The sequence below is a fragment of the Muscardinus avellanarius genome, assembly GCF_963383645.1.
Source record: "Muscardinus avellanarius genome assembly, chromosome: 19".
Classification (NCBI taxonomy): domain Eukaryota; kingdom Metazoa; phylum Chordata; class Mammalia; order Rodentia; family Gliridae; genus Muscardinus; species Muscardinus avellanarius.
The window spans coordinates 50,123,054-50,133,449 of record NC_137805.1 but is presented as its reverse complement, the minus strand read 5'-3'; the positions used below and the strand labels follow the sequence as shown (position 1 = coordinate 50,133,449).

The 10,396-nt window shown below is 47.3% G+C and overlaps 1 protein-coding gene across 1 annotated transcript in view; it reads left to right on the top strand.

Moving 5' to 3' along the window:
- Window positions 1-978: 978 nt before the first annotated feature.
- The window catches only part of FKBP1A (FKBP prolyl isomerase 1A), a gene marked incomplete at its 5' end in the record, with an annotated part of 29,918 nt that continues 20,500 nt past the window's right edge, over window positions 979-10,396 (top strand). The window contains 2 exons of the mRNA XM_080716065.1: window positions 979-1,015; window positions 1,090-1,137. Of these exons, the coding sequence (XP_080572191.1) occupies window positions 979-1,015; window positions 1,090-1,137 (85 nt within the window). The remainder of the gene's footprint in view (window positions 1,016-1,089; window positions 1,138-10,396) is intronic.

Genomic DNA, 10,396 nt, shown 5'->3' with positions numbered 1-10,396 from the left:
GAAGCGTCACAAACTCACTGAAAGTCTAGGGAAAGGGACATAGAAGGGAAGAGTGTAGCAGAACCTGAGATCACGTCTAGAACACTACAGGAGCACAAGCAGAGACCAAAGAACAATCCCCCTGCCATTCTGCCTCCCTAGGTCCCAGCCTGTCACAATACTTTTAGGTCAGTGCCTCTGTGCGCGGTTTCTTCGGCCTCCTCCTTCCAATACATTCACATAGATGGTCAGTGCTTCAGACCTTGGCTAAACCTGGCTAACTCGGGAAATTACTTCACCACACTCTGAGGCATCTATGTCCCTCTCACTGTACTTACAGGACTGGAATTTTAACCTGTGTCTTTGTCTCTTCCACACTAGACTGAGTTCTGGGAATGAGTATCTCTTTCATTGCTGCATCCCCAGAATCTAACACGGCACAGAGCCGGTGCTGAATCAGAATACATGCTTGTCAGCGATGGGTGAGTGATATATTCGGACCAGTGAGGTCAGGCTTCCTTCACAGTTGAGCTCAGACACCTGAGCCGTTCGCTGACCGCTCAGGCTCGTGCGCGCGGCCTTCTCACATCTGTGAGGTCTTTACGGCACAAATAGCTGTACGTGGAAGTGTGACCTGCTCAGTCGCCAGTCAGTACCGTGGACCCCTATTACCACTCCCGTTCTTGCAGCGCTAACTTGGTCCAGGAGATGCCCGCTGGGCTGGAAGCTAAAGGACCGCAGGACGCGGGAGGGCGCGCCCGCCCCGGCCCGCCGCGGCCTTCGGGGCCTCGCGGCTTCTGCGCTTCCGGTTCCTTCCGCGACCGCCGGGCTTCCGGGGGGCGCGCGGCGCGGGGGCGCGCACGCAGGGCGGGGCGTGCGGGGGCGCGCACGTGCGCAGGCGACGCGCGGAGGCGAGAGGCAGAGCCGCGGAGCCGCCGCCAGGTCCGCCGCTTGTCCACGCCGCCCGCCGCGCCGCCCGCCCGCCCAGCGTCCGCCGCCATGGGAGTGCAGGTGGAGACCATCTCCCCCGGAGACGGTGAGTAGGGCGCCCGAGGCCGCGGCGTGCGCGGCCGCGCCCCCGCTCACCGCGCGCTCTCTCTCTCCCCGCAGGGCGCACCTTCCCGAAGCGCGGCCAGACCTGCGTGGTGCACTACACCGGTGAGTCCGCGGGCCGTGGGAGGGGGCGCTGCGCCGGCCGCCGCGGCCTGGGCCGGGCGTGGCGAGCCCGCGTGGCCGGCGCGCGGGGCGGTGCCGCGCCCGGAGGGGCCGCCTCGGGCCTGCGACCCGCGGCTGCGAGCGGCCAGGCCAGGCCGGGCGCTCGCGGAGCAGCGCGGTGCCGCGGATGCTGCCATTGTGCCCACTGCACAGATGAGGAAACTGAGGCTGGACGAGGCAAGTCACTTGCCCAAGGTCACACGCTCAGACGTGGGCAGGAAGCCTTCGGAGGGATTTGTGCCATTTCAGTGTCCCGATTGATAACCCTACTCCGGCCTGTGCGCTCCTCTCATTGGAGATTAGAAGGGCGAGGTGGTTTCCAGCCAGCAGAGCCGCCCTTTGCGCCCTGGGAACTCGGAATGCGCCCTTCTGCCGCGGGTGGGAAACGACCCGCTTCCAAGCCATTACTTTGCTCCACCAGGCCTTGGAGGAAATAGATAAGCATCATCTTTTTTGCTCCTCTTTTTATAAACCGCTCCGCGCCTCAGTGGCATCGATATTCCAGGCAGAGCAAAAACTGCACGTGTCATTTAGCTCCCTGGCCCTTCTAGGAATAGAGATTTTTCTCAAACCCATTTTAAAGATGAGAAAACTGGAGACTCTGGGAGGAGAATACATGGTAAATTAAGCCAAAGGACATTTCAGACCCCCTGGCCAGAATTCAAAAATTAGAACTGCGTGCCTTGGAAACATCTTTTACTCCATGCCCTTACAAGGTCCTCCTGGGCTGTATGGGAAGGGGGGAGGGAGGAAGGGGCTGAGTTGGCTGTGACTCCAAAGCTGTTGGCTCCAGGAGGAGGACAGTGGCTGGTGTAGCCACGGTTGATATGAATAACCTTCCCTCCCCCTTCTCCCGGTTTCTTTCCCTTCCCACCCTTTCCTCTGTTCCCCCTCCCCCTCCTTCCTCTGTTTCTTCTGTTCCCCCTTCCTCTTCCACCTCCTCTTGGGCAGTTCTGAGGGGAGTTGCTCAGGGATAACCTCTACCCTTCTCTCCCCCATCATGGGAGGAGCCCTCCTTAAGGGAAATGACTTAAATTGGGAAAGGAAACATGGCAACTAACATCCTCCTTCCTGTGCCCTTTTATTTCCCTGGCCCTTCTCCTTGGGTAGAAATGGAGGCTGGAGGAAGGAGTTAAGAACTAGAACTTTTAAAAAAAATTACCAAAGAAAGGAGGTACTGAGCCGGGCGTGGTGGCGCCTGCATGTAATCCCAGCATTCGGGAGGCTGAGACCAGAGGATTGCGGGTTCGGCAGCCTCAGCTACTACTTAGTGAGGCCCTTCGCAACTTAGTGAGACTCTGTTTCAAAATAAAGAATAAAAAACAGGGCAGGGGGTGTAGCTCGGAGGTCAAATGCCCCTGGGTTCCATACCCAGACCCGCTAAAAAAAGAAAGAAGATACTGAGATCCATCTTTGGACAGTTGAGTCTCATGTCTTGAGCAAAACTGGCAAATAGTTTTGATATTTTAGATAGCTATCATTGTAGGCCACGGTCAGCTCTTGAGCCTGGGAGGTCTAGAGGAGAAAAGTTTATCAACTGGTCGTTTTTGATCAGGTTGAGAAGAGTAACCATTGCCTTTTTTTTTTTTTTTTTTAATAGTGCTGGGGTGATCAGGCAGTTCCCCTAGCCAAATGGGGAAGAGACTGGGACTCAGTTGGTGATGAGGCAACTTTGGCTGCAGCCCCTCCCCACCCCAGTTTGCAGGTAGCCACACTAGGGTGCTTGGCTATATCTGCCCCACTCCCAAGCCTGTGTCCTCATCCTTTGTTCAGCTCTTTTTGGTGCTGCTGAGTACTGGACATCAGCATGTAGGCAGAAACCTTTCACTGTGCCTCTTGGTGAAATGTCCCCACACAGCATGTCTGGAGCCTTTTCCTAAAAGAACAGATGGCCATAGGACCCAGAACACCATCAGGGCTCCCAGTGCCTCTTCATGTCTGCATTTTCCTTGCAGGTGGCACCCACCCACTCATTCCCAGAACAGCAGCAGGACCCTGGCATTCATTAGGACAAAAGCTTGCTTTTTTATTTCATTTTGATAAGCCCTACAAAGACGCCTTAGTGAGAAGCCAGCTCTGCCTCATGCTCATAGAATAAGCTGTTCTCAGTGGGTGGGTGGCTTTGTTCCCATGAGTCTTTGCCATCAGCCTCCCAGGAAGAACCTGTTGGAGACCTGTGGGGGCGTAGGAGGAGGGGGTAGGCACTCTGATATGTCATCTGTAGCACTTAAGGCAAGCCTTATACCTGGGAACAGAATCCTTGAGGGAATATGACGAGAAGGGGTGGTTATCACAAAGGTTTAGAAAGGGAGTCTTAAAAATCAGGAAGCCAACTGGGCCCCAGGAAGTAGACGAGATTCTCATTATGCCTCTAGTTCTCTTCTCTGCCCCCCCCACCCCCCGCCTGCTTCAGTAATCCCATTACAGATGTGCACTTTTCTGCTTCTTCCAACTGGTAGATGGTGGAAGTCTCCTACATTCCCATCCCCAGTCCACTCTACACTCTATCACAATATGTTCTCCCTCCCCCTTTTATCTTTCTTTTTTTTTTTTTTTTTGTGGTGTTTAGGAATTGAACCCAGAGGCATTGTAGTTCCAAACTACCCCCCAGCCCTATTTTATTTTTTATTTGGAAACATGGTCTCACTAAGTTGCTAAGGGCCTCACTGTGTTGCTTGAGGCTGGCTTTAAACCCATGGTCCTCCTGTGTTGGTCTTCCAAGTACTGGGATTACAGGTGTGTGCCACCATACCTAGCCCTCTGTCTCATTTTGAGTACCTAGCTCAGGTTGTTTGGCTTTATGATTGATGATTACAGTTCCTGAGAGGGAAGATCTGATTGACCTAGTTTTGGGTTAGGTGAAAGGATGTTTTCAGTGTCACTAATGGCTGTCATTGGTAGCTTTGACACCACTCTGGGAGCTCTCTGTTCTTTCCATGTCTGCTAGCAGGGCACAGCATGAAAGGTCTCAAAGAATGATCTTCACCACCACTTTGTGGTGCCAGAGGGAGAATAAAATGTGACTGGCAGCACACCAGGAGTGTGACAGCATGAGTGAGGTAGGAGGTGGTGGGCAGGTCACCTGCAAGTAAGTGCTTTGAGGATCCAGTGGTTCTCCTTGCTCACTCCCTGCCTGTTTTCCAATGAGCTTGTCCTGGCACACAGCTAGGTTCATGTTCTGTTCACTCACATCAGTAAGCCATGTGCCTGCTATTGTGAGAGCAATCTCAAGTGGATTGAAGGAGGGGGTGTGTGTGTGTGTGTGTGTGTGTGTGTGTGTGTGTGTGTGTTTAGTACTGGGGATTGAACCCCTAGGCTTTCTACCTGTGAGCTACACTTCAGACCTTTCTATTTTTATTTTTGTTTTGTTTTGAAACATCTTGCTAGCTATTGACTACATTGTTGAAGTCCTCAAACTCCAGATCCTTCTATCTTAGCCTCCCAAGTACTGGGATTACAGGTGTGTCCACCATGCCCAGCATGTAGTTTTGATTTGCTTTTTAACCACAATTCATTTGTGGTTCATTCATGACAACTGGATGTTCTCTCTGTGGTCTGAATTTGTAAGAGTCTGCATTATTTTTTTCTAAATGACCCTGATTATTCCAAGAGAGCAGGCTAATTACCTTACAGAATACCCCGCATCTGTTCCATTGTTTTCTCCTGGTATTGTTTAACTGCTCCCTCCCCCATTTCCTGTAAACTGGACATTTAATGTCTGAATAGACTCCAGTTAAACATTTCAGTGTGGGTACTTCATCTTCAGTGCACATGGGACGTACTACTGCTGACACTGAACTTGATCTTGTTTGTTAAGGTAAATTTCCTCTTTGCAGTTAGCCATGTTCTGTGGAGTGCTTCAGTATCCTGCAGATGTCCTGTCCTCATCAGCTTTCACCTGGTGGTTTTTCCACCTATGGATAATTTTAACCTGAAGAAACTTCTCGCCAGGCGTGGTGGCGCACACATGTAATCCCCGCACTTGGGAGGCTGAGACAGGAGGATCGCTCAAGGTTCGAAGCCAGCCTCAGCTACTTAGTGAGGCTCTCAACAACTTAATGAGACCCTGTTTCCAAATAAAATATAAAATGGGTCTGGGAGTATAGCCCGGAGGTAGAAAGCCTCTGGGTTCCACTATCCCCCCCCCCAAAAAAAAAAGAAACTTCTCACTGGCTTTTACTAATTTAGAAAAAATTTAAATTCTCTCATTCCATCTGTATTTATTAGCTGCCTTCTATAAACTAGAGTAAGACTAATTCTTTCCCTTTAAATGCCAATTTTTGAACCAGCATGGTATTGCACACCTGTAATCCCATACTTGAAAGGCAGAGACGGGGATTGCAGGTTTGAGGATAGCTTCAGTACGTAGTGAGACTCTAATCAACCTAGCAAGACCATGTTTCAAAATACAGCGAGGAGTTTAGCATGGAGGTAGAATGCCTCTGGGTTCAATCCCCAGTTCCCCTCCCTAAAAGAGCCAATTTCTTTTTTTTAAATTTTTAGCATTTAGGTGTTTTTTTTAAATTGCCACATTGTAGTCATACATTCTAATGGGGTACAAGATGGTAGTTTTAAAGTCAGATTAGTGTTAAAGTCAACCTTAGTAATGGCAACTCAGTGTTTTCTCTTCCGTTTGTTTTTAGCTTACTGTGGACCCTTAGATTTTACTCAGGGCCTTAAAATCAAAGATGCTCATTATTTGGATGCTGGTTTTGCCCTAAATGTGGCTCTAGGAGTCCTTCGGGCTGTCTCCAGTATCTTTTTTACATGCTCCCACTATTCCTTACTCCGTTTATTTCATCATCCCAGGTGCAGAAGACCTATAAGAAAACTAAGCAACAAATAAACCACTTATGGCAATTTGAAATAATTACTGTCTTTAGAGGTCTCTTCATTTGAGGAAAGCAGTAGGTGAATTATTTGTTTATTTACTTACTTGCTTAGTAGTGTTGAGGATTGAACCAGGGGCATTCCAACTCCAAGCTACATCCCCAGCCCTATTTTTTATTCTTTAATTTGATAAAGCAGGGTCTCATTAAGTTGATGAGAGCCTCACTAAGTAGCTGAGGCTGGCACCCACACAGGATCTTCTTGCCTTAGCCTCCCAAATACTGGAATTTCAAGCATGCACCACCATGCCTGACAAAAAATGTTTTAAAATTTATAGTGAAAACAGCATAAACTTTGCTGCAAAAGTTACATAGCTACTGAATGCTCAACTGAACAACAAAATATTACATGCATAACATAATGTAACATAAGAAATATGTCATGAAGATATTTTCTAGAATTAGGTTGCTTTTTTTTTTTTTTTTGGAAACAGGGTCTCTTAAGCCCGCAAGGCTGACTTTGAACCTGCGAAATCTTCCTGTCTTCGCCTCCCAAGTGCGGGGATTACAAGCGTGCGCCACCATGCCCGGCATTGTTGCTTATTTTGAGGAACGTCGTGTGTATTTTGAATTATCAGTGGTGGAAAATGTCCTATAAATAGGACACTGAGACAGTGTACACTCCATGGTAGTGTGCAGTGAGTGTACTGCCTGGAAGTTTTGCGTCACAGAAGTGACACCCTTCGGCCCTTGTTATTCTGTTCGCATATTAGAATTTATCTTTTTCTCTCTACCCTGCTTTGAGTTCTAAGAAGCTGACCTCTGAGGACCATGTCCACCTGTTTCCCCACACGTGTACACACATACCTCTTAGTTCTCCAAGAAGGTTTACTCATCCATTCTTTTAGTCCTTATCACAGTGAGGTTGCATGTAGTTACATCTGCTTTTTCCCCAACAGACTCCAGATTCCAGGAGACCAGAACCCCACTGCGGTTGTTCTCTAGGGTCTCCCTGTCAGTGCTTAATATTGTTGCACAGCCCTGATTTTTAGTCTTTATTTGGAAACAGGGTCTCACTAAGTTGCAGAGGCCCTCTCTAAGCTGAGGCTGGCTGTGAACCTGCAATCCTCCTGTCTCAGCCTCCCAAGAACTGGGATCACAAGCATGTGCCACTATGCCTGGCAAAAAAGATTTATGTGAAAAAAAAATACTGATGCACTGGGGTATGACTGAGTGGCCAGTAAGGACCTGGCATTAGACCCCAATGCCAGACAAAGCCCACATTCCAGTTATGATTGACATGATATTTCTATTTCCTTTAGATTAGAATGAGAAAGACAGTATTTATAATTTATTGGACTTTACTCAGTCCCTGTGGATTAATAAAATTGTGACCACTCCCTCTGCTTACATCCGCTGCACACATGGATCAGTACACCAAAGCCATCCTTCAGTTACTCAGGGAAAGTGTTGGGAGCAAGCGGAAGCCTCTGTGTTTGGTGATTGGTAAACCTCTGTCTGTGGGTTATATCTATCATGTATATCTATAAGGCTAAGCAGCCTATATCTATAAGACTTAAGACTTCGTGGGTATGAGCATGGTCAGAGGTTGAGGTTAAAGAGGTGGTGGGGATGGGGTGGCAGCCTTATATTCCTATAGGCCATTTCAAGGACTTAAAACCTTTTTTCTGAATGAGATGGGGAGCCAAAGGAAGATTTTAGCAAAGGAGTAATAAGGTCTGACTTGTATATTAAAGTGTATCTGTCTGCCATATCAAGTTTGGACTGCAAGAAAACAAAAACAGAAGCAGGGAGGAAATTATAATAGTCTGGAGCAGGGACCATGACTCGTGCCATTAGTCATTATGCCCTATAGAAAACGTGTATTTCTACTACTTCCAGCCAGCTGTGCTGAATAGTCCCCCTCTCCCCAAGGGTATGTGTCGAGGTCTGTGTTCTTCGTATTGCTGCTGGGAGTCTGTGTGTGCGTCTGTCATTGGCCTTGCCTTTGAAAATGGATCTTTGGCCATAACATCTATAGGGGTTTAGCCAAAGGTTAGAATACTGCAGGTAGGAAAGATGATTGTACTCAGTTTGAAAATGATAGTTGGGGGGTGGGATGAATAGGCACTTGACCTTTGGTTGTACCACTGACAAGGAGTTCTCAGAATCCCAGTCCTTGTTTCTATGCCTCCCCGGTACTGGGGTTACAAGCATGCACCACCATGCCTGGCACCTTAATAAACTTTTAGTTAATACCTTTCGTGTACCAAACTGCAAAAATTCCTTGTCACCTATCATGATTGGGATAATTAGGTGGTTGATACATTGATCTTAAAAGGCTTTATTTTAAACTTTTTAAAAAAAATTTTTGTACTAGGGATTGAACCCAGAGGCATTCTATCTTCACACTCCTGGCCTATTGTTATTTTTAGTGTGTATGGTAGTGGGGATTCAAGGAAATTACTACACCCCCAGCCCTATTTTACTACTCAGAACTTACTACTACTACTACTCAGAACTACACCCCCAGCCCTATTTTACCTTTTTTTTTTTTTTTTTTTTTTTTGGTGGTACTGGGGTTACTGGAAGCCCTTCTACCTCCGGGCTACACTCCCAGACCTATTTTATACTTTTTTTATTTGGAAGCAGGGTCTCTTAAGCCAGCACGGCTGGCTTTGAACCTGCGAGATCCTCCTGTCTCTGCCTCCCAAGCGTGGGGATTACAAGCGTGCGCCACCATGCCCGACATTTTACCTTTTTTTTTTTTTTTTAAATAGGGTCTCATTAAGTTGCTGAAGCTGGCCACAAACCTGTGATCCTCCTGTCCTCAGCCTTTCAGGTTCTGGAATTATGAGCATGCACTAGCGTGCCTGGCTTATTATTATTTTTTTAAATAGTCTCGGTTACTGTGAGTCTTGCTACATTGCTGAGGTTGTCTTTGAGCCTAAGATCTTCCTGTCTCAGCCTCCCAAGTACTGGGATTATAGGCACCATCTTTTCTTCCTTTCTTTCTTTCTTTCTTTCTTTTTTTTTAGTAGAGAAGTACTGTTGTGAGAGATCATGTAAATACCATACCTTTCCATATTTTTGTGTGTGTGAGAGAGAGTGTGTGTGTGTGGGGGGTGGTTATTGGGGATTTAACCCAGGGGCACTCTACCTCTGAGATACACCCCTGGCCTTATTTTTTTCTTTATTTTGAACTATGGTCTCACTGGGTTGCATCAGCCTCCCTAAGTAGCTGAGGCTACCTGCAAACCTTCAATTCTCCTGTCTCAGCCTCTCAAAGTACTGGGATTACAGGCTCATGCCAGCACGCCCAGCTCACTTCCCAGATTTTTAAGACTTACTTCTGTATACATTCGGTGGTATCCTATGCACTTATTAGCTAGCCATATTATTTAGGGATTTGCTTGTATTGAGTCTCTCCAGACAGTCAGCTGGGACTACTCTTTTTAGTCAGACTCATATTTCATTGATTTACATGCTGTTTAATTATGTCATCTGTACACAGTTAGCATAGCTGACGTGAATGGGTTTGGAAGCAAATATAGCTGCCCCTGTTGGTAAAACTCATGAAGGTGTGAGGCGGAAGAGCGCTTTCTTCACCATTGCAGGTTTAGTTATTATGTAGACAGTAGGTTTTTCTGACTCAAGGTTGGTGATACAGGCCCATAATCCCATAAGCCCATGCTGAGACCAGAGCATGTTAATTTAGCAAGAGCCTGTTTTAAAGTAAAAAAGAAAATAGGGCTTGAGGATGTAGCTCACAGAACACCCATGGCTTCAGTCCCCACCAGAAAATAAGTAATAAATAAATAGGTAAGTAAAGGGTGATTCAGGGAGTTTGTGTGTCTAGTAAGAGGGAAAGCAAACGGCTGGGCGTGGTGGCGCACACTTGTAATCCCAGCATTTGGGAGGCTGAGACAGGAGGATCTGGGTTTATAGACATCCTCAGCTACTTAATGAGGCCCTGTTTGAAAATAAAGAAGAAAGAAGAAGTAGGGCTGGGGGTGTAGCTCTGAGGTAGAATGCCCCTGGGTTCTATTCCCAGTACTGGAAAAAAAAAAAAAAACAAGAGGGAAGGAAAACAGCTAAGCCAGTAGGTCTCAAGCATTGCATCCGTATGGGAAGGGTCTAAGTGGCTCCAGATGCAAATTTTCTGCAGGAAAGTGTGTCTTCAGCTTAACTCTCTTTCCCTCCAACAGGTCCACTGGTTATTAAGAAACTCCTGTGTGTGTGTTGAAGGTAGAAATCTTTTCAACCTCTCCCAACTGCAAATGGCAAGAACTTGGGGTTGGGCTGTGGTGTTATTTTGTTGTTATTGTTTGATTTAGGTGTAGTCTTTAAAACTTTTCATATTTGGGCCCTTG